Consider the following 25467-nt stretch of genomic DNA (forward strand, 5'->3'; position numbering starts at 1 on the left):
GCTATCCATAAATACTTAACTCCTCTTGAACTGAGACTCTGATAAATATGTGAAAGTATATCGTCTATCGAGCGTTGTGATCTGACGGATATAAAGATTTTGAGTAAGGGATAGTGTACCGCAGTCGGTTAGAGGTTCCGCTTCCTGCACGATCGATCAGAGGTTCGAATCCGCGCTAGCGCCAACCAAACCTCTCATCCCTTCGGGTACCAGACTTGTCTGGGAGGATAAAAACACTGACATGACACATCGGCTAGCCCTCACAAGTTATTGTATAGGAGAGGCACGGGTTTCAAAACCTCAACGATCACGAATTCCACTAAAACTCCTTGGTGCATCCCAGATGAATTGACACTCTACAGACTTTATCCTTGATCCCCATGGAGTTTGGAGAAGGGAACAATGCTGCGTTGGCGTTTCCTGATTGCAATCACTGTTACCTCATGTCATATTTTTCACCGGAATCGGGGAATAATTGTGATTCTATCAACACAAAGTGTGACACCATATATGAATCTTTATAGCACGAACAAAATCGCTTATTGCATGGGAAATCCGTCGGATAAATAGTGTTAATCGGTGATCTCCTCGATTTTCAGGAATCGCGGCTCCTCCTTGTACTGAGGTGGGGAGAACATCGGCGGCATAGTGTAGGCAGGCACAAACGGACGATACGGTGTTTTGAGCATATGAATAGGTATGTACATAGGACGAGGCTGAAACAACGAAACGCTACATATCGTGATCGAGCGATACGAACACGGTTCGCGTACCTGTGGATGGGTGCTGTACGGAGGTGGTCCTTCGCTGCCGGTGCTGTACTCGGACGGTGGGACACAGTAGTACACGCTGCTCTTATCGCCGGACGTGATACTCAGCGGTGATGGGCAACCGACACGAGTTCCAATCATAATCGGAGCGTCCACAGTGAAATTCCCGAGCGATGTGAGCAACAGTTCATAGGTGACCTGATTACCGTATGATATGCGAAAAATATGTAAAACAAACGAAACTAGAACCTAGAATTATGTTAATAAAGCGAATAGAGTTGTTTTAACCAGCAACACAATATTCTGTAGAATTTCCGCTTTCTTTTTTTGTCTTAATAAAGGATAAAAAAAAATAGACGTGGCTTCTCCAGAAATCTCGGAACATTCTCAAAAGAGGTTCTTACTGCTACCTGGATACTGATCGCATTTCTTTCCAACGATGGATAGCAGTCGTGAGGGATTTGAATCGAGTGATGGAGTGTGAGGGTGTCACCTGGAGCCACTGAGCCGCAAACCAAACGAGTGATCAGTCGATTACTGAAGATGGGTGGATATTTATGGTTAACATGGGTTTAACAACAAATAAATAGCTAAAAAAATCGGAAGAATCTGCAAAGGACGCTACGATGTTATTAAAACGTTCTTAAATATCTTATTTTTTTAAAATTAAACTTCTAAAAAATTAGTAAGAAAAAAATGCTATTACTTTGAAAGTTTTTTTTTTTTTAAATTCCACAATTTTTTCCAGCATTTATAGAGAATACAATCGTAGGACCATGTTTTTTTCAATTTTGACACCGTAGGTGTGGGAGGTTCAGAGTAAAGGATGTGTTTAAAGGACTTACTCTGTTCGTTTCGCCTCTCCGCTGGTGTAGTACACTTTCTGACGTAATTCTATGGAAACGTGTTTCAGTACACTGGTGTTATGGTTATTCTTCACTTGACCAGTAACAAGAACGTGTTCACCTGAAAATTTCCGGAAAAAATTCGGTTCAATTCGTCGGTTACTTTGAATTTTAGAGAAAAATATAGACTGTATTGCAGTGAAATAAATAAAAATTAGAAAAAAAAACCCGCATTACTGGGACGAGCAGTCATGGAAGATGGGATTTTTTTGGGTCAGATCCTAGTGTGTTGAAGGGGTCACAGGATAGATACGACGAGAACCACCACATAACTTTTCAGTCCTTCTATCAATCCATACACAAGTCGAATTTTAACTAATATTTACTCTTTTTTCAGTTCTTCGGAAAATCCTGTCCTATGTTTGTGAGCGAAAATCACTTGACCACAATGATCAGATCCACAGATCGTTGGTGACCTCGTGACGGTGTCGCCGGTTGCCATCACGAACTCCTTATCCTACTTTAGACGCTCGTTTTCCTGTGAACACTACCGCAATCAATCGTTCTCACGGCTGATTTCTTGCGTTCCACAAATCGACAGCTACTGATTTGATAATCATGGATGTGGAAGTGTTGAATGGAACTCTTAAATCAGTCAGCGTTCGATTGACATCAATTTTTTTCAATTAAAAATATTCATAAGATTACCATATAAGTACCAAATACCAAAAGACCACTGTATTTCGGCTCTTTTACGTTACATCACCTAGAAATTTTCTAAAAAAACGATAAATGAGTAATATGGATTAACGATCTTACAAAAATTATTAACTATCATAGTTTCGGACACCTGCAGAAAAATATCCCCAGATCAATTCACATGGATTTCTGGAAGATTATTTTCAAAGTAGTTCCACGAAGAAGTATAGTTTTGTCGGAAAATTTCAAGCTTGGCAGAGAACGAATACCAAAAACTGGCTGATATGTATTTATAATATGTTTTTCATTTTATTGATTGATTAAGAAAGAATACTACTGTACTAATTAATGGTGGGAGACTACAATTACTGGTGTACTTTGTAATATTTTATTACATACAACAATAGAATTCGGAACTTTTCAAAGTTTCATCTCCTGAACTTTCTCCTACCAATCTAAGAGAGTCAGCGACCTCTTCCAAAGTATGTGGTTATTTATTTATTTATTTATTCACATACTCTAATGGTGCACCGAAAGAAAAGAGAAGAAAAAGCAACACCTCCAATCCTTAAACTGCAAAAATGGAGGAAATTTTTTTTAGGCAGAACATTTCAAAAAATTGTTTCCTGGATATCGATGTCGAGTAGATGAAGGACATCAATAACCCTTAGGTAGAGTTGACTCATGGGAGAGGGTGTGGAGAAGAACACCTCTAATCCTTAAACCGCAAAAATGAAAGAAAACGAGGCCTCAGAAACGCTCACGTGCGGATCCAAACTGTAACCATGATCCTTTTTTTAATTTTTAGATCTCTGTATCTTTTAGGTCGTTTCATTGTCAGTCTTCTTTTACTTGAAAATAAAATGTGGTTGAGTTAATACTTTCTCGTTAGAAGGACTAAAAAAATTAAAAGTTTTCAGTAAAAAGACGGTGAAAAATTCATTTCTATCCGATTTTGTACGTCCCTGCTAGAACTACACTACCATTCTCAAACATTTTGATCGAAGAATCCAGTGATGCGCGACGTAAGAGATTTGCTGAATGTTTTTTTTCCGGTACGAAACATTTGAGAAAAAAAAACGTAATTGGAAGGAATTCATCGAATTAAAAGAGCGGCATGTTCTGATTCAAATTGAATTAGCAACGGAAGTCTAAAACCACGATGTCACATCCACCGGATCTTGAGTTGTCAGGGAATTTTTGCTCGATGAGAATGACGTCGACGTCGAAAAAGCCTAAGTATCTAAAGTTTGATGATTTCCTGTTTGAATTACACATTTTCACAAATTAACAGTTTTTCCAAGTTACGAATTCATATTTCCCTTCAATAAACAAATTTATTACGCGTTTTCGCAAATTAGACGCAGAGACCAACGAACCAAAAATCAAACGTTTGATGGAAAGTTCGGCCTCATCCAAGGCGATCCTCTCCACCTGGGTCGATGATTAGATCAAAGATCATCCGCAGATCTCAGATGACGGTGGTGAACCAAGGAAACTGCTGGATTCAGATTCAAGCTGTTCATCTCAGATTACCCAGTCTGAGAGCAGAAAATCTCCAAAAATTTGCTATAATAAGGCAAAATGTTCTCAAAGTAATCCAGAGCACGCTACCAAGACTGCTCAATCTAATCGATAACCGAGATGGGTCCGTCGTGCATCGACATGGATCACTAATCATATTGATATGACATGTAAAAGCTAGATTCCAGGAATTTTGTAGATGAAATTGTTTTCGGAAATCCAGAAGTCAGAAACTTAGCGTTTCCTTATTTCCTAATCTCAAGTATTACCTATACGTGAACCACCTCTTGTAGGATTTTCTTCCAGATAAGATTTTTACGAGAAAGAACGTTTCTTTTTCAATATTTTACGCAAATCCTTTTGATCCCCGGATAAAATCCACGCATATTCCAAACGAAATACTCATGTCTTTGTGGAATTGTCCATTGTTCCGCTGGGCGGCGATCCTGTTCACCACAATCAACGCCGCGCACAGCAACCATATCCTGATTCGGTATCATCCCGATTCTTCCGTATTGGAACAAATGCGATGCGAGACAAAAAAGAAACAGCAGTTAAGCTGATTGAAGATTTCCGGAAACGAATTATGGAGGCGTCAGGGAGAACGGAAATCTTTAAAAATGGCCACGACCTCTTTTTTTTTCGGAAATATCGCTTAGTTCAATTGATGAACGCACACAAACGGTTCTGGATGGATTTAGAAATATCTCGGTGTTCTTCACCGGTCGAGTCAGCCAGGATGAAATTCTACGGACGGATGGGATAAAACAATTGCGATTTTCAGATGGAAAAGGCCTAACTTGAAAAATCAACCAAAATTTTTCAGTGTTCGAAGAGGGGAAGTTCGATCTGGTCTGTCCGCATTCGCGATTAGTGCGAAAATTCGAGATGTGTGCACGAAAACACATTCATTCATTCGATTCGATGCAACGTTTTTTCCCCCCTCCCACAAAATAATGTCGCACATAAAATACCAGTTTAATTGATCCAGTTCAGTAATTAAGGTCACATGAATAAAACTGTTTGGAATGAGGTTTCTTAAGGAGTCAGAGAAGAAATGATGAACTAGTCTAGGATTTTCGACGCTCGCTCGCGTTCTTATAGTATTTGGCCCAGATTTTCATTGCGCTACGAGCTAATAGGGTCGGAAAAAGCTAGAAAGTAAATTTATACGATGAGAAGTGTAGCTACAAATAAGTGTTATAAAAAATACTACAGAGAAAAATTAAGTCAGTAAATAATTTGAAGTTTTCATTTCTGTTACAGTACCAGTTAGGGGCAGTCTACTTCAAAGAAGCGTAGGTAGTACCATGGATAATAGATATTTCTATCCGAAAATTTATGGATTTGCCATAAATAGTGCAAACAAGGTCGTTTGCCCAACGTTTCCCTCATAAAAGTGAAGCTGAAGGATTGCATGACACTGTGAGAACCAATTATCCATGAAACGTAAGTGAAGCTCAGTGCGCGATCAAATATGTTTGTAAACAATGCCAACCGTGAACACCAACACAGCAGATCATTCTCGTGCAGAAAAAAATAATTTGCTGAAAAAAATAAAAAATAAAATGTAATAAAAATAGAAAATAAATAATAAAAATAATTCAATTCGAAAAGCTAATTCTTGTAGGAGATTTTATTTCTTGCAGAAATAAAATAGTTTACCGGTAACGAAAGCAGATTTGTCCACTTCGAAAGTTACATTGCAATCCAGACGATTGAAGCAGAGAGCCTAGGAGGCAAAGTGTTATTAGGAGATGTCACGAGAGAAGAAAAAATGAAATGAAAATAATTTCACAGGAATTAAAAAAATCGGAAATTTCGGGCGTTCGGGAAATTATCTCAAGGAATTTCCTAGTCGCTACCATAATTTAGCCTGCAACAAAAACAAACTGTAACAAACTCTGCTAAGTTTTTTTTTTTGAAGGATCTTTTTGGAGAACTATAATAGCTATCATCCCTATTAAACTGTAATCGATTTTTTTTTTGCACTCCTCCTCTGCTAAAAAAATTCGTTTACAAGATCAGTTCTCATTTTTGCAGCCAACAAAAGTATCAACAACCGAATTTTTCAATTAAAAAAATAATAGTAGAACAACGGAAGCTCTACTCGATATTAGGAGAAGTCACAAAATATCAGGTACAGTTACATAAACATTTGCCGGAAAATCCCCCGAGCAATTTTATTTTGCGACGACGTCATGGGTCGCTACATACTCTTTTTCGAATCGCAACTTTTTCGGAGAGGTTTCTGTCCTGACACTTCATTCGTTTAACATCTGCCAGCTATTTATTACACATATCTTTTTTTTCAAAATTACAGAGTTTTTCACAAGCTACATATTTTATACTGTGAGCCAAAGTAAAAAGTAGTTCGAAGAAGAAAAGAAGAAAATAAAGTGGAATTGAGCGTTAAACTTGTGATTTTTGCTTTCAAACCTTTCGAACGTTCTAATGAAGGAAATTCTCGGATTCTATGTCGAATATATTGTCCCTTCAAGATTTCTAAAAACTTAATAACAGAACCTCTGTTCAGCACATGGAAAATCATCCTTCCTCTCAATTTCGCTTCATAACACATAAAAAAGAAATTTCCTGAGGTTGCCTTTGATTTTTCTGTTCCCGAACTCCATAAGCTCCAGAACTACAACAAACCTTCTTCCGCAAATGCCTTTGAATTGAAACAGGTGGTAGATTTGTGTTGGTCGCCGTTGAACCCCAGACCACAGCCTCACTTTCCGTTTCCAGCAACGCCTCCTCACCGGTGGGGAAGCGACGAAGTGTGAACTGAAGTGAATTGAGTCTTTTTTTTTTGTTCTTGAAAGAAAACTTCCACCCATATTTCCGCTGCCAGTCTTCAGAAAGCGCTCCCACATAAATCCTCCCCCTCCTGAAGGTGAAAGTACAACTGACGAACGGAATAGTCGCGGGAGGGCAGTTAGCCAACGGAAAAACCAAGTGCATTGCTAATTGTCACCTGGTTTTTCCTGGCATTCGCTTGGCTGAGGTCATTTTTTTGTCGATCGACCGCTGGATGAATGATAGGGTTTGAAGGTTACGAACTCGAGTGGCAATTTTGTGGACGGCAGAGAATGACATGGGCGCTGATACTGGATTGGTCTTGTGCGGAATATTCAGGCAAGTTTGTCCAGAACACAGTGCTCGGGATAGAAAGCTTTTTGGTGAGAAGACTGAATCGATTTCCAGGGAACACATACATATGAATAAACAAATAAACAAATAAATAAATAAATATGTCATTTGTAGAAAACCAGAACCCGGAGGGATTTTGATAGTACTAAAGGTTCGGATCGAAGATCATTCATAGAAACAATGAGTTTTTTTTCTAGGATTTTTTTCTCCCTTAAGTTATTATGACTCTTATCTTGGACATCATCAACACAAAAACAAGTCACCTGGAAAATTTGTTTCCGGGATCATTAACCGAATTGGTGGACGAAATCCTCAAATTAAAAATGCAACCTAGAGAGCTTGGAAAATTACTGCGTGTGAAAAAAAAACCGAACAAAAACTTCCCAGCATTTCAGTTCTTATGTGGTTTCCGACAAGAAACGGTCAGATATCACCCGACAGCTGACAGATTCGCCTTTTAGCGAGAAACGCTTTGCGATGCCGCATTTTGTGACTCGCGGAATAACCTCTGGCTGCCAGTTTTTCTTCATTTTCAAGGTCGGAAAGGAGACCTCGGAGATTGGCAACTTTGATGCTTATCGCTTGCTGTCGGTGGTCATGGAAGGGTGGCTCGTTGTCCGAGTTATCCGAGTCCACGGTAACGTTGATTTGATGTGAAATCTGGACTGATGTGGGAAAGGAAGTATCCAGAAATAGGTAAATTTTTCGCTGACACCATTTCTGAGGCCGATATAAACCTCAATTCCTAGATGGGATTCGTTCTGGATACTAACCTAATGGGAAAAAAAAGTCCTTTAAAAGTTCTCTTTGGAAAAAAAGTTGAAAGTTGCACTACTGACTATGGATAGAGATCAAAATGTCCCTATGGGTTGATTTTCTGGAAGAAAAACTACCAAGTAAAGAAAAAAAAACACGGGAGATTATATACTGTCAAGTGAGTTCTTGTATTCGGATAGACGAATTCGTGAACAATCCAGAAAAATGGAAAAGAAAATTGTTTCCCACGTGGTTATTTCAAATTCACTCTAAGAAATTAAATGTAAAAAGGGTACTGCGTGGAAAATTCTCGAAGCTTCTCCCATAGATCTCATTGTTAAGGGTTCATCGCCAAACTTCGTAGGAAGAAAAAAAAAGAATATCCGTAGGATAGCTGCACGGTTCCCACGTCCTCAATTCCTCTCCTCCACATGTTCCCAAAGCGCGAAAAACTTCGACACTTTACGGAAGATACAACCATCATACGGTAACTAATTGTGAATGATCAAAGAATGTGCCGACTTTTTCGCTGCAACGGAAGTGATTGCACAAAAAAAACCTTAAGTTCAGGAAAAAAACAACTCCTTAGAGGTCTCTTCAACACCACTAGAACAGGCATTTTTTCAGTTCACGAAAAAAACCGTGTGATGGATGGCGGTGTGGAAACTGTATCTTCTTTTTTCACAAAAAGAAAATGGAGATTATCATTTTTTAAATTTTTTCACTTCTTTCCCTGTCTTCTTTTTTTCTGAAATAGCAGTTGTAGATTATCGGCATTTTTTAACTTCTTTCCCCAAAATTTTTCTTTTTTTTTCGGAAATAAGAGTTATTTTAGAATAAGCAAGCAGGCATTCTAAATGTCTTCAGTAATTTCACTCTTTTTATAGTAAAAGTGGCGCAGGTCTCGAACTCCTCGAATATGAAAATCAACCGATTTTTAAAGATGAACGACAGAGAAGAACGCTGATAGAAGGAAGAACTGCGGCAAAAAGAAAAAAAAAATGATACCTTAGCAACAACTCGATAGGCTATCGCTCCATATTTCCCGTCGAAAGATCCTGGAAGATCAGCTGGAAGTATCAACAGCATTGGAAGTCGATGATAGCCTTCAGCTAAGACCATTGTGCCCTGAAATGCAGAGAAAAGCGATTTCATGCTGTGAAAAATTCTTACATCTAAAAAACCACATCTATTTTTTTTTATATTTGAACTAATATTTATTTAGTCGCTGGTAAATGCCGCAAAAGAGGAAGTATAGAACCAAAAAATATGGAGTAAAAAAAAAGAAACCGAAAAATATTCGAACCTTGGAAGTTGGCAGTAGAAATTGCTGAATAGGAACAGGAATTCGGTTAGAGATCAATGTATGGATGGAATCGTGACCGGAAAATGCAGAACGACAGCGTCCCTGAAAAAATTGATGTAAGGTTCAAAATCCTTCTACAGGTACTTTCCAGAAACTTTCTTCCTCCACATTTCCATTTTTCAATCTTAGCGTTCAAAAAAAAAAAAACGAAGACTTTGAGAAATCTAAGAAATGTACAAATAGCAAAAATTTCATCGTCATCTTAATTTTTTATAATTATTATCAAATTTTATCAGAAGATACATATTTGTAGGAAACGCGTGTTTTCGAAACTGCAATTTATTTCTTCTACGATGATTAACTGAAAGTCCTCTGAAGAGTCCAGTAACCTCTGAAGGAGTTACAGAAGCAACGTTTCACCTACCTCAAAAATAACAACTGAATTGACGACTTCAACAGCATCCGGTATGCGAAGGTGGATTTCGAACATCTCTTTCTGAAATGCACATCACTTAAGCCGAAAAAAAAACTTTCCAACATCTACTAACGTGTCGTGAAATTATTTGATTTAAATGAACAGTTTTGCCTCAATTATAGACTTTTTTTTTAAAATCATGTATCATCATTTACACACCACTGTAAATAAATGTAAGGAAAAACAAATATTACGAAGAAACAAAGAAATCAGCGCTACGTATGTAAGAAAAAATCGATTGAAATAGTTTGCATAAGATTTTCCTTGCGGCTTAATAGTAAATTCTCAATTTTCTTTTCAGCAACTATTCAAACATCTTTTTTTGAACGAAATAAACATAATATGCGTCTATGCTTCCAAAAATATCATCCGGTTCATTTTTTCTCATTTCTAGTACCATCCTACGGTTACCACTTACTGTTTCTGTTCAGAACACTTGCAAGGTACCAGAAAATCAATTTTTCTAGTTATTTTCACAATCTTCGAGAAGATACTCCAATTTTAAGGAATTTTCAAACTTAAAAAAACCCTATCTATTTCCTGTCACAAATCATACAGCTGCATTTTTTTCGTGGTTTTTTCTGCTGAATTGCTTCTAATTAGTGTCATGACCTTACGACAAATCCACAAAGATCTAACTTTTAGAGAGTCCCTACCCTTAAGTTCAGAATCTGACAGTTGAGTGACGTCTGAACCCTATCAACCACTAAATCTTAATGATGAATACCACCATCTTGACAGTTCAATCACGCAAAACGCCATCGACGCGTTCAGGGTCATCGTGCGACGACGCGGTTTCCACAGCATTCGCTGATGTTCATCACAAAACGCGATTTCATGGAAATTGGAACGAATTCAGGCGTAAAACAGCGATGTGATGCAATGCGTGTCGGTCATCTTCTGCTATGATGGGACATTTTTCGGCGATTTATCACCTCGAACTATTTTCGCTAACGGCGTTCGCCGTCGGCGGGTCGAAGGAAAATGAGATCACCCATCATCCGAAAATATCTTCGGATGAGTTGGTAACTACTTGCGTACTCTTCATCTCATTCGAGTTCTTCTCAAAAACTTTAGCTCCGTCGCACGCTTCCAACATTAACAACTTTTTAGCTCTTTTTAACGATAGAAGTTCTGAGATATACCAAAATTTGGAGAAAAAAGACAAAAACTCAAAGAAATCTGCTTGTATCCGTGAAACGATTCCGGCCAACAGCTATTCTATAACAGATCCTGGGTAATAAAATTTCTTTGCTACATATACGTAAGATGCTTTGCGAAACAACGAATAACGCTATAAGAAATAAAAATAAAAATAAATATAAATTTAATATAAATAAGAAGAGTAACTTTTTTGAACGACTACTCGATAAATCTGGATTCAAAAGCACCATAAGCTGCCAAAAAGAAGAAGGGATGGGAAATTTTGTACTTCCTTGGCACCATCCAGATCCAGCAATTCATTTTACAACTTGCTTCATAGTACCCTCCGGCTGATTTCTACTGCTATTCACCCAACACTTTAAGCGTAAGAACAAAAACTAAAAAACGTAGGACTGAAAACATAGCCGATTTCTTTCCAGAAAAAAAAAACTTCAGAACATCACAGCAAAATTTTTGAGCTGGAAAAAATTGAACGCAAATTGATTTTACTTTATAGCATTTAAAAAATCCTAATGAAATATTTACTGGAATATCAAGCTGCGAAAAGTGTCTGTTGAAGTCCCAGAACAGATAAATAGGTTAAAAAAAGCCAGAAAACCCCAGAGCCAGAAAATAAAGATGGGAATTTTCAAAGAATTACCATCCATTTATGGGAATCTGTGATGGTAAATAACCAGGAAAATCATATTTTGAGTACACTATTCAGTTTTAATTTATTTGTACGGTTTAGTACGTTCTCGCAACGTTTTTCTTTGCATTTTTAAAGGTAATATTGAGACACTCTAAAGAGGTTCTTGGACTATTTTTCAACTCGGTTTTTCGATTCGCTCATGAGTAGTTTCAATTGCCGTTCGCTCACGTATAAGGATACAAATTAGGAAGAGGTTACGAAAAATTCTCGCAAAAATACAAAAAAAGAAGTTTTCTAGCAGTCAGATAGCTCCAGGATATAAAGGTATCCTCGCAATTGTTGGAATTTGAACGGGTACCGGATGATTGTCCCGTTAGTTTGTGTTGTCTGCCGAGTTTGAGAAACTGGTTGCGTATTTGAAACCCGCATCCTACCACCACCCGCAAAGCGTATACGTACACGTATGTCCAGTTGCTGGCCGTTGCGTGTGCTGCGCCGTAAATTGGTTGTTAGCCGATGTGGTCGTGACTTTTTTTTTCGCGCTCACATCGTTCTTCGAAAAAAAAAAACTGAGGGCCATGGGATTATCCATGCAGGATATGGTTTTTCTTCTTACAAAAAATAAAACTCGAATCACCTTTGGAAATCGGAAACTTCGAAAATTTTGCTCGAATTAATGATCGTAGTTTTTTTTTTAAACACGTATCTCTTTAACAATTTCGTTTCGGTGCAAACGTAATGCATGAAATTACAACGAATGAAAGGAAATGAAGATTGCAATCGATCGCTTTAGTCTTCCAGGAAAATTTTTCGACTTCAATCCACCACTTCCGCATGTCTTCACTTTTCGAATAACCAGAAAAATAAGCTTATAAGTATTCACGCCCAGCCTGAAGCCTACCATAACCATTATTATTACAATAGACGATACAACAAGATCTTTTTATTCAAACCACTGAATGAGGTTAAGAAATCCCGTCACAAATCTCTACGATCCATCCGAAAATCAACAAGGACCTGTTTAGAAGAAAAAAAATTTAGAAGAAATCGATTTCGAACGATGTTTACTCATATATCAAACGTTTTGCATTGCTTAAACTTCTTTTTTTTTGTGATTGGCAGATCTCGTTACAGCAGAACCAGACATTGAACTCACCGAAAACGGGATTCGATTTTTCTCAGACGAAAACGCTGAACGAAAGAAAATCTCCAAGCAAACAAGCTACCAATAGTGGCTAAATAAGAAAACCCAAAAGCGTGGAGATCCTAATATCCATAACTACCACACAGGACTCGTAGCTAACGATCCATGAGAAATTTTTACGCTGTTCGCGGACAGCAAATTCTGACCTCGGTAGGTTATTGTGTCAAGAGGAACCAGGATTAATGTTAGAATTTAGCGCGTCTAATGAAATCTGCGACGAAAAGCGCTGAGAACGTGTTTTAAGGGTTTGTAACAAGAGATTTATGGATAGAAGAGGGAAATTATCCGCAACGAATGAGTTCATCAAAGGTTTCTTCATTAATGAGCTAATCTACAGGAGCTAGATTTTCCGCATTTTTAACCTTTTTTTTTTCGTGACAATTTCTAATTAAAAGGTGTGCCAACTCTGTGTACTTTACACCCTCACGAAGAGGTATCCTTGGAATTTTTTTTTCCGTCGATGTTTCAAATCTGGCTCTGATTATAGCCTAACTGTCACCTTCCAGGAACTTTCTTCGGTCGGTCAAAATCCCAACGATGTTCTGGTGGCTGAGGTGGTCAAACTCCCACGGTTACGAGATTTATTTCCTCTTCTGTTGATAGGAATCAGTTATGTCTAGTTGAGGTAAGCAAATTTGGGATGGCACAGTACTTAGGCTCAAGAGTTTTGAGAGCGGTTAGCCACAAGCCAGGTGAGACCGAGAGCTTGAGCTCAAACGTCCCTCTTGTACAGCAGACAAAGATAACCTTTAATCCTGAAAAACCTCTTTCCTACAAAAAAACGATGTTAAGGATTGTCCAGAGATTCTCCAATTCTGTTTACGTCTTGTTTACGTTTTTCTCTTATGTTTCCATAGGAGTTGCAGGTTCCCCGAGAAGTCAGCTGAAATGCTCTTCACTGGTAATTTGTCACAACCCTGTCTGAAGTGTACCAGTTGTAGTAAATTCCGTAAAATCAGGATTGGTGAATACATTCATCGACTGTAGGTGACCGGAATACAGAAACAACGCAAGATTACGAGGAATTCCACGCTAACAAGGCAATTCTCACTTTCATTGAGTAATTCATTGCACATCCGAACAGTACCAGTAAAAAAATCCACCATTCCGTAATGATCCATCAACTCGGATTTGCACAAACAGACCCACCGTAGCGACCAGCGAATGGACGCGACGCGCCAACACTTTCTACATATACACTTCTTGAAACTGGGAACTTCAGTAATTTATTTTATTCAGTTAGGAACAAATCCTACCCCGAACTACCAGCTCTTATTGACCGCTTTTTTTCCTACTATATGACTTGGAATTGGAAAACGACAAGGTTACACCTATGAGTCACGGCAGACAAACCATCAGATAACGAAAAATCAGCCGCAAGAGAATATTGCTGACAATATTTGATTATTATTGAAAAGAATAATAGCCAAAAAAATTTTAAAACTATTTCGTTTCAATATATGAGAATAACAGAAAGAAAGAGAAGTTGGGAAAATAAATAAACTAAACACTACAAAGAAATCAAGAACACAAAAGTAAGGACTCACTGCTCCAGCTCTCAGTGGCCGCTCTGGCAAAATCACTTTAGCAGCTCTTTTACGAGCCATCTGAAAATACGAGAGTTATGCAATGATAGAAAAATTCTAGAAATGAAGGACTGAAAGAAAATAAATTTTCAAGTTTTAAAATGTCAAGGATATCTAAAAGTCTGAGTCGGAGTTATTTGGAGTATTCCAGAGAAAGTACGAGTGTCGTATGAGGAGAAAAAAGTGTATATTACTAGTGTCAAAATGGAAAGTGTACGGAAACATCCACAAATTAAAAAGGTACATTTATACTTCTGATATTCCATTGTTGAAATCTGTATGGAGTTAGTTTACTGTTTGCGATTTCTGATGCTTCCCCATCTGGGACGCTTGTAAGTGAAGAAAAAAGAAAAAATAAAGAGTGAAAAGTAGGAAAGAGAACGGAGTAGAAGAAAGGAGGAGGTGTGGGGAGAATTTTTGGATCGAACTTCGGGCGCAGTCTTTCCACTGTTATTCTCGCTACAAAAAGAACTATGATTTATTGGAGTCCAGTCTCATTTTTAGTTAATATCGAATGGAAGCAAAAGCAAATTACTATTGGATGGAAATCAAGTAAGTTATGTGATATAATGAAAAAAAAAAGAATTGAAAAGAAAATTCTATTTTCTCCACAGGTCTCCGGAGATTGCATTGTTTTGAAATAATAATTCGGAAAAAAAATCAAAATCTAGGAAAGTTTGAAATCCCCTTCTCTCAGACTCTGTTAGCGTATTTTGAGTGCGGTAGGTTAGTTAATAAGTGATACTGGATAAACATGCACATATATTCTATCAGAAAAAAACCGTCAGCCAAAAAAATCATTTAAAAAGGAGATAAAAGATTTCTGAGAAAATATGTTATAATTTAACAAATTCTATTCTTCAGACCATTCAGAATAAGCTGAAACATCCAAAACGGAAAAAGCTTGAAGTTCGATTTGAAAACACGAGCAAAACATCGCCGAATCCTCATTACGTTGGGTTTACGACAAGTATGGGCGGCGCTTGGTTGGATTGGTTGGAGGTTGGAAAAAAACCAGATCGTACAATGTGTTATAATCCAACGCAATGAATTACTGGATACGATGAGAACGCCGCTCTGTTGGATGAAGGAACGGAAAAAAGAATTGTTTACGATTGGTTAAGTGAAAAAATCCTAGAGACACGAAAAACGCGACGAGTCAATGGAAACTCAAATAAATGTGTTTTTCATTTCTTGATTGTGCTCACTTGAAAAAATGTAAAAAAAAAATGTAATTTAATGGGAGCAAATAATTGAGTGTGAGAAAAAAAAACCAGAGTAAATGCGATTCGTTAGGTTTTATACTGTAGAAACGTAAATCGTTATTGGAAAAAAAATACTAATTTCAAAGGAGCCGAAAGAATATTTCGTACATAATAATATGATCCATATTTGATCGGCATAGCATGCAAAAAAAAGTAAAATTCAGGCGAAATTCTGGTGAGCTCTGTTCCATTTTTTTTTGTTTGATGGCACACCTGCAGGTGTTCTCAATAAATAAATAAATAAACTAATTAATTAATTAATTAAAACTAATTCGGTCATCTGAGGCAATAAACTACTTGTTGACTTCTTCTAATGATTAACTATAAACTGATAAATCGTCTTCCGAACTTGTACTACAAATTCCTCTGCGTCTCTATTGAAAGCGTTATGCCTTCACTCTGCCATTTTTGTTACTAAAGCTAGTGGAACTGGTCCCAGAATTTTGATAGCTCCAAGGATAATACGAATCGGTTCGATAAACACATTATCCCGGGAAAAAACCGCGAAGGACATGTTTTTAGGTTTCAATGTTCACTCCACTGTGGGCTATTTCTTCGCATTAATATTTCCACGCTAAGATTTGTTTTTTACTTGGGCAGGAAACTGAAAAAAGAAGCAATTGTAAGTTTGTGGTTTCTCTAATAAAAAAAACCCAATAAACAATAGGAATGATAGTAAAATAATAGTAAGAATAATGAAAACTAATAAAAAAATGGTAAGGAAACAGTGGGAATTTTTAGTGAGTCCAGAACCAGATGGAAACGAGGTCATGCTCACCTGACTAGATATTAATTTTGAGGCTACGTAATGCAAAAAAGAGCGCTTTCGCAAAAATCAATTGACAGAAAATTTCCTCGCTCGTCCTTTGTACCTCATCATTTTTCCATGGTTTGACTTTCTTTCGCAAACTGGAAACAATTTTAACGTTTAGAATGAGAAACCTCCCAGAAACAAGTTTCGCAAAGACTTTACTACTTTTTTTCCTAGAAACATAAAATGGGACAGGCGGTTGACGCCTCTCGCTATGAAAACTACCAAAGTCTAGTACCAACCGAGTTTTAGTGGCTGTTTTCCAAAAAAGTGAGGACTTCTCGTTTTTAATGATAGAAGAAAAGTTGTATTCTATTCTTATGCCTTTATGTCTATTTTCAGTAGAAAATTATCTTTAAAACTTTGATTTTGATGGATCCTGGTTCACTAATATCCGGCTTTCAAAGGTTTTCAAGAAAAAAATCTAAAATTAATTGGCAGTTTTTCTTTAACTTTCTTGTAAAAAGAGAAGGCTTCTGAGAGGGCACGGAATATGAAATTAGGATAAGATGAGAACATAAAGTGTCCAATAGAAAACAATCTTTTCCTTCAGGAAATGCCAATCATTGTCCTTCCCTTATCAATCAGATTTTATTAAATGAAATTTTACTCTCAGACAGAACATAATTAATGGAATTTCAGAATTTCCGGCAATTTTCCAAATTTTGTCACAAATTTAAATGCGTAAGTGAGCATAATCATGTCTGGTTCAAAGATGCATGAGCAATGCTTCTTTTAAGTAAAAATTTGCATTAATTTAGCACAAGGTTTTAAAGCAATTCAATTCAGTTCAATTTTACTCAATTTTCCTTGAACAAAAAACGTTCACTGCTATTTCAAAGCAGCGAAAATTCCACAAGAAATCGAAGTGCTGTGACATCGGCCGTTGAGCAAATTTTTCGCAAACGCATGTGAAGGTCAAGAATAACGCGAGCATGATTAATATGCATGCGATGTTGAGTGTTGCGCGACGAATTCAATGAGGTGAACCCATTAAGTGAATGGGAGAAAGAGGAAAAAGAGGAAAAAGAAACGTGTAGGTGAGGAGAGCGATGAACGGAGAGCAAATGGAGAGAGAGACGAATGGATGCAATAAATGCAGAAAATTCGCAATAACTGTATGTGTACTACTAAAAACCGGATCCACCTGAATAAATAGAAGAAAAGAGCTGTTTTATGGAGCTATTCAGAACTAGGAACGCCCCGAGCGAAACAAAGGTAACTGAACCTGCAGAAAAGCACTAACATTTTCTTCCAGAAATGTTCACAACTGGGAAACTCCTGATATAGTTTTTTTTTCATCGAAAAAAAAATCGAATTGCGGTGCTACATAGTTTCCAGATGATTTCCAGAAACAACTAATCTTCATCGAATAAGAATTGAAGAAAAAAGAATTTGAAAGACTACATTTAAAATGATACTTGGCTAGAAAATCTCTTTTAACTAAGCGAATCGAATCATGAAGTGGAAGTCTCTAGGATGTGTTTTCTGAAGAAGAGAAAATGGCATAGGAATTCGTACATGAAAATGAAATATCACAGAAAGATTCAATTTTAAACAAGAAAAACCTCCAGGAATGTGATTTCCAGCGATGAGAAGACTAATATTAGAGCGGAAGGTTGGTGAGAATGTAAGGAAAAAGTAGAAGCATAAGGAGCGGAAGCAACTGGGAAAAAAAAAGAAGATGTAACAGAATGAAACCAGTTCAAGTGGCGGAAATCTGACAGTTTCCGGCATGAAACGACATTTTTTCGACAACTTAATAGAATAAACCAGGAGAAACTACAAATTTCAATGTGAATTCACCACAGTAACCTACACGATCCACGAAAATAAGGACGCCGCAGGAGGAACAATGCGAAAGTGTCGTTATCACGTTGTTATTATGTCATTAATACTGGAACGAAATCATTTAAATGTCGGCAATAAATTTCTCTTCAAATGGCACTCAACAGCACTCCGACAGTCACATTCGAAGCGAATTACACAACAATCAACAACCTTTTAATGTGTCCCATCAAGAAAGTGGAATATTAGCCGAACAAAAAGGCGCTCTGTTCGCTGGAACGTGTTCGCAAAGAGGACGGTAGAACCGCTCAACGGCACGCTACCGCAGGCAAGCATATTATTATAGGATTAGCCGTAAAACGAGGTGCAACAGAAAACTACGACTGGACACCTGAGAGAAGTTGCCGATTATACACGCCCAGGTTGCTGTTCCAGGGCGCTGACGACGATCGACGTTGCTGGATTAGTCTGGATTTTTTTTTCGTGATGGTCATCAAAGGAGAGAGAGAGAAGTGTCGTGAATCCCAATCGAGAGATATTTTTGAAGTCATATCGATGGGCACATCGAATCGAAATACATCATCTGTGAAGCACATGAGGCTGCGTAGAAAACAGGACTTATTCAATGTGCCGACTTTTTTCTGCAATTGCGGACTCTTTTGAATAGAACGTCAAACGCATCGTACAAGCTGGCGTGCTTTTTTTTCGGCGGTTATGACGAGATTTCGCGAGTGAAGAAAAAAAATGGAGCGGATTCAGTCATGGTTTATGTTCCAGTCATCCGTCTTAAATCGTTTCCAATGAACACTTTGTCAAGTCCGTAATTACACAAAAGAATAGGAGAAGTCAAAGTGCGACCATTAAGTAGATTAAGGAGACGTTTTTCCGACTTGGATGATAGAAAATTGTGCTATTTCAAAGTAAGTGTGCCCACGGGAGGTAGTGAGAATTGCACAAATCTGCAGCTTATTACCGTATTAGCCGGAAAATTGTGCACTTTTACGTGTTTAGTAGCCATAAATAAGTAATCTTTCTTACAGAAACAAAATAGTCTTGAAGTACACGGGGTAGGTGGTGGTTACTGTATGCTACCGGCTAATAGAATGACATCGACTTTCTCGGGAAATGACGGAAGCACTTACGCATAATATGCGCCGGTGCTACACATGCGGGAATTACGCAATAAGTATAAACGCTTCAAAAGTGAGGGCTGCGCTGGAGATCGTTCGAAAGAAGATTGATGACAGACATGGATTATATCCACCATTTAAAGCAACTGCAGTAAATACACGAAAAGGAGGTAAGGGTTAAAGAAACTGTCAATGGGTTCTTTACTTACGAAACTGACCACAACGTGAAGCGAGACTTTTCCGAGATAACAGAGGAGGAAATGAGGTCAGGGGCAGATGTGATTAGGTGAATTTCAAAATGTTCCTGGTCGCAAGAAGGTAACTGAAGAAAGACTGTTCGAGATCTACGCAACCGTATGCGCTTAGGACCAAAAGTATAACTTTGAAGTTACTGCGAGCGTTTTTCAAGCCCTGTTTCACGGATACAGTAATAAATGTCAGTGGAATCTTAACCCAGATTCATTGGTTCATTAACGCGACCTGAACATAGTCTAAAGTTCTCCGACAGTTATGTACTGAAATTAAAAGAAATTAAAGAAAATTGAATCTAACGTCGATTTGCCTGACATTTAAATACATTGTAACACTTGATTTTGAATTCCCTTTCGAAGTTTTAGAGTTGATCTATAGGTATTTAATTTTTACCGCTACGAAAATAATTAAATATGGTTCTGGCAGGTTCTTCTAAGGCTTTTAGCTTCTCTTGTGAACGCAAAAACATCACAAGTAGTTAGTTCTGCTTTCTAGACAAGTGAATTCATAGGAACAAACGAAGAAATACGAAATATAAAGGATAAATAAAGTATAAAAGATAATGGTAGGACAACGAACTAGCTTGTGAAAGAAATAATGAGTCCGGAAAGAATTTGAAAGAAGAAGGAATGTTATGAGCTGCTAATGGTTCAAAGATCCACCAGATCCTGCGAGGAAAAGATAAAATCAACTAGCCAGCTAGTATTCGACAAAACGCGTGACACCACCGTCGCCGACACGGCGGCGACGACACCTCCGTGGCGAAGGCGGCGCCGGCGTCTGCAGCAGCAGCAGCAGCAGCAGCTGATCGACTGTCCGAGACCGCCACGCCCCGCCGATGCTGGTGGCTGCTGCGCGTTTTTCTGACCTCAATACCGTTGATGTCGCTGCGATTCGTGTGTGCTGCGATGGCGATCGCCGCTCGCTGCAACGCTAAACGATCAGCGTTCACCAGCGCTCATCTACGTACGTCGTAACAGTGCTAAGCGTTTCGTTTGTGCGCGTCGTAGCTGTCCTTGAAAAAGTACGACAGAAAATCATCGCGCGAATCGATGTGACGATTAGCTGTACGCCATCGTCAACGCCACTAAACAGTATACGGGAATAATTAGAATTCAGACTGAAGTGTTCGAGTCGAGTGCGAATCGACGTCGTTGACGAAGCGTCGTCACGACCTCAATATGATCCTCATGCGCCGCCAAGTTCTCTTAAATTCAATTAGAACGTGTTGATATTTTTTTCCTCGGCGTTAAGTGTATGACTACAACCCATTTGCGCTCGTTTGGGAATATCCTCAGAAGAAAACGAGATGTGCGAGGCTAATCTGAGTTTGAACATCAGATGGAACTTCAAGAGGGTGCAACTGGTTTTTTTTTTCAAAAAAAATTATCTGGGGAGAATAAAAGCACATTTCCTATAATTTCATGGTGCTTAAAAGGTGAACGTTAGTAACCTAAATCTTTCTTCCTGGTATCCAATATGTAAACCAGTAGCGCTATTGGCACTATGTAGTTCTTTTTAGGTGCAAAAATCCTAATCATTCCCTGTGAAAATTACCTATAACTGTACAGGTTGAGTCATTAAGTTGTTTACTTCACTGATATAAAATTTTTTATGAATATTTTCATAATGACTATGTAACGTTTCGTCACAATTTTTCAGGATAATAAAGTAGTTTCCTAATTCATAGAGACAATCATAAAAAGTAAACATAGTAATCAGATCTTGGATTAACTTGAATGATCGAAAGGAAAAGGAAAAATTAAATTGAATGATTGAAAGGAAATGACTGAAAGGATTCGATTGAAAGGTATTTTAAATTCTTGAAAACTCTGCTTTTCTGAAAAAAAAATCCGGTGGAGTGAATTGAGAAGTGTACCTCTTCGACTACTAAAAGGAAGACAACGCGGTACGGTTCGATTTCTTTTTTTTTTGCAAGATTTTAGAGAATATTAATCATGTATAAATAAATTAGTACAAGGTGCATTTGAAAGACTTAGGATCGCCATGAAAGCACGAAATGTGAATGTTTTTGAAATAAATTACTGCCCATTACTTTTTTTTGCCGTCTACAAATCACGGTGCACAAATTAGAGAGGTCTCTAAACTTTAAGCTAAGCTAATAAGCTTTCTCACAAATAAATAAAGAAGTTGAAAAGAGTTGAAAACGAAAGAATGGATCACTAACCCCGGAAAGAAATCGCCTGGACTAGGCCATGCTTGTGTAGACACACCTACGACGACCTCGGACGAGTTGAGAGAAATTTACGTGACTTGCTTACTGCCCACCTCCACAGTAAATATTTGTGTTTGAGTCTAGGATCCGAAAAAAAGATTATAGAGTCAGTATTTGCATTTTTTGAACACAAAGACTGGATGCTAGCATCGATGAAGAGAGTTCATGAAACGTTAGTCAATAAACCTGTTGACGAACTTTTGTGTAACCCCATAAGAACAACAATACCACTTTCCATTAATTTTCTGGATCTGTCGTGTGTAGAGGGGACCGGAAAAGAGCGGAATAAGAACCTGCTCCACCTCAATATTCAGTAAACTTTTAGCAGTATCCAGCGCAACGTAGATCTGTAGATTTACTGTGCATACTGTAATAGTTGGACGTGTACGGATACCGTGACGAAGGCGAACGGATGCCGCGCCACTTTCTTCCTCTTCGACAAAACCGTATACAGCACTGGTAGTGAGAAGAAACATAAACCCGGCGTATTTCCGCACCGCAAACTTTGTCCGAGTAAACAGAGCGGAAGAAGTAACCACTCCGTACGTCTGTGTGATCCTGAGAACCGGTTACATGTCGAGTCACTTTACAAACGGCCCGATACTTCCAAAACATTCATAACTAGGAAGAAAATAAAACAAATAGGAGGAAGAATCTTAATATTGATCTTATAACGAAAAAAAACAACGAAATCATTTTTCTTGTTTACATTTGTGTCTAGCCAAGTGGCTGTGGAAGCTTCAGAACGAAAACAACAGTGGAGAAGAGGTTCCGAAAGTTGCAATGCCGCTTTCTTCCGTTTTTCATGAAATGCAAATTTTCTCAGTGGATTTTCTGGACGACCTGTTCAAATAATAAGAGATGAGAAAAATACTTTCGAACTTTTCGATACTAGGAGCAAACACCGGAAAAAAACTTTTGTTAGAATTCGAACGAGGTTTTTTGTGATGGAAAACTCGTCTAAAAAGGACGAGATACTGTCTTAAAGGCGCGAAAAACTATAGCTAGTAATCACTTTTCGATAGATTAAACGAAAAAAAGATATTAAGATTTTGAATGTGAAAACAACATGAGAAAAAATGAGCAGGAAACTTAAATGAGATAAAAAAATAAAAATATATATAGTAAAAGTCGGTTTCAGTAAATAAATCACTGAAATTTAATTATCGATGTTGTTGCGGGGTTACTGTACCCTTTCGCAGTACAAACCCTGCTTTAACCTTCTATTTCTTCAGAATTTTGCATTATTTGGAACAAGCATAGTACGTTGATGACACCGAGAACGAAACATTATTATTTAATAAATAAATTGAAAAATTAACTAATTAATCAACTGAATATTAATTATTAAATATTCAATATTAGTTTAAAAAAAGTTAAGATTAATAAATTCATACATCAGCGAGACCTACATAACTTAGCGATTTTTGACTAACTTATAAGTTAAAGACTCAACCACAGGCAATGAAAAACTTTACAAAAATAAAGCGATGGCGGATCGCCTGGTGTAGGATTCAACTTATCCTTCTTAACTTTAGCTACTGTCACGGAGTAGAAATTTATGGTTAGATTTTACTTCAAGTACTTTTATTTACGGGTTTAACCTACTTCGAAGTAACTCTATCTCAACCATTTAACTCATTGTTAATCATAACTCCGAGAGATGAACGAGAATTCGGTGCCAGCAATGCAATACACACCACTTCCCTTCCAGGAATTTCTCTCAAGGTCCATATTGTTGCACGATCAACAGCTGCTTTTGAGCAATTATATGAAACATTAAGTTACAGAAATTAGTCAGTCACTAATCAGAATCATCAATTAATCGGAACTTCTTGTGTTTTTTCAGTTTAGATCTTCAAAATACCATTGTTCGTGTCTCCGAAGGGTTTTCAGAAAAAGATGCCCTGGAAATCCAATGCAAAGACATACTATTATCAAATAATTTATTCTGAAGCTATAGAAAAAGTCAGCAACGATGGCTGCCTTCTCAAATACCGCATCAAGTTAAAAAAATAAATTAGGAGATAATTAAAGGTGGATAGATATCTTCGGGAAATTTCTACCGTTCCCATAACAACTACTTCTAGTCATTACATGTTGCGAACGCATCCATTACCAATTCGTATTGTCATGCGTTTATGTGAAGGAAAAACTGCGTCACAGACACCTGTTCTCAAAGTTTCTACCGTTCGAAATGTTACGAAATGAAAAATCAATTTAATTTGGAACGAAATTTATGATTAATAGGAGGTCCTAAGGTTATAGTGGCGCACATTTGCTTACTTACTTTTACGTTTGACTTTTAGTGCGTAGAGCAAGAAGTCACTTTTCTTAGATACTCCCTAAATTGTGCGTATATCTCATGTAAAATCACTCTCTCCCTCTTTTATGTTACCTATCCCCTCGATTCCTCTCCTCATTCTCAGCGTAGCAACATTTCTGGGCAGAATAAACAGAGCAAAAGCATGACTGATTTCACATTTTATTAGAAAATCATAGAAATGAAGAAAAATTACGCCTCATCACCTCTAAACTTCGTCCCCCGAGACATTGCCGAATAGCAATCATTTCTACTCTTCATAAGCTAGTAGAAAATCCTGCAAAAAAAATCATCAATTACGAAAGATGGTGGGAAGGTTATGAGATAACAGAAATTCCACGATAAGCGGTGAGAAGAAGCTTCGGATGAGAAAATTTTTTTTTTCGAACCAGAGAGAATTAGCAACTGAGAGAACACATGTAAACACCTTGTACCAGCGAAGAAGAAAAAAAAACGAAAAAAACCAAAACGTAGAGATGGAAGACCTAAATCATAGAAAACATTGGAAATTCCGTCGAAAATATGAAAATTTAGGGCATCCGCTCACGTTCGAATGTAATTTAATTATTGCGGTTATTTTCGGGGAAGAGCAAAATAAACAGCCTACGAGATCGGCGAAATCGTTTGAAGAACATCGGTAACAAACAGAAACAGAATACCCTTTCAAGATTGACAAAACAGAAATTTTGAACCCTAATGGAAGCGACACTTCGGAGAACATGAAATGAAATGAGAAAGAGAGCGGATGACCTTTTGTTTATTCCGAAGAAAAGAGTATGTGATGTGCTGCCATTAATTAGAATTGAAAATCCTAAACGAAAACTTTTAGTCACTGATCTTCTTGTTCATCCACTTCTAATGATTCATATTTGTCAGGAGAATTCCTGAGAAATGCGGGAGAAAAGTAGTGGATCCGAGGAGGGATGCAGCAAGAAAAAAAGTCAGAAATTACTGAAATTGAGTTAGCATCAGCTGGAAATGAAGTGTAATCACCCTTCCCCCTCTTTTCAATTTTTTTTTGTCGATAGTACATTAATCAGGTACATACATACACACATACATACAACACTGAGCTCTTCAGAGAACAGCGTTTTGGTAGAACATCCGCCGCTGCTCCGTATATCGAACTGGTTACCTTTCTGCTTAGAGCATACACAGTATATGGGGAAAATTTGAATCTTATTGTAAAGCACCCAAAAGCATAAAAGAACAATCAGATTCTTGTATATTAGCTGAAATGGAGACATCCGGAAAAAACGATACAATGCTTGGATCCAAGCGATATCAGCCATACAGCCGACATCTTTTGGATCCGTACATTGTCTCGAACCATTCCGATTTTTCTACCGTTAAGTGTCCTTTCTTATGTTCCTACTAGGAAGAACGTAATTTTTTGTTGTTGTTAAATTTCTGGGCCAAACCATTAGCGGATCTTGCGGCGGACTGGATGGATTTTCTCGAATTCCAGTAACAGACACGGAGCTCGCAATCTGCACATGATTCTATCCGCTTTGTTGTATTTTTGAGACAGCAGCGCTTTGTTCTTTGC

General features: G+C 37.7%; 1 protein-coding gene across 1 annotated transcript; it reads right to left on the bottom strand.

Annotated features, from left to right (window-relative positions):
- Window positions 1-572: 572 nt before the first annotated feature.
- On the bottom strand, window positions 573-24166 carry RB195_016563 (uncharacterized protein; the record flags this gene model as incomplete). The annotated part of the gene is made up of 11 exons (XM_064183144.1): window positions 573-716; window positions 774-968; window positions 1181-1307; window positions 1616-1736; window positions 5504-5570; window positions 6494-6625; window positions 8756-8875; window positions 9054-9155; window positions 9478-9549; window positions 14075-14134; window positions 24125-24166. 11 exons carry the CDS (start codon window positions 24164-24166, stop codon window positions 573-575), a joined length of 1182 nt encoding a protein of 393 aa, XP_064039025.1.
- Between the last annotated feature and the right edge of the window lie 1301 nt (window positions 24167-25467).

This window comes from Necator americanus, chromosome II, assembly GCF_031761385.1.
Source record: "Necator americanus strain Aroian chromosome II, whole genome shotgun sequence".
NCBI lineage: Eukaryota > Metazoa > Nematoda > Chromadorea > Rhabditida > Ancylostomatidae > Necator > Necator americanus.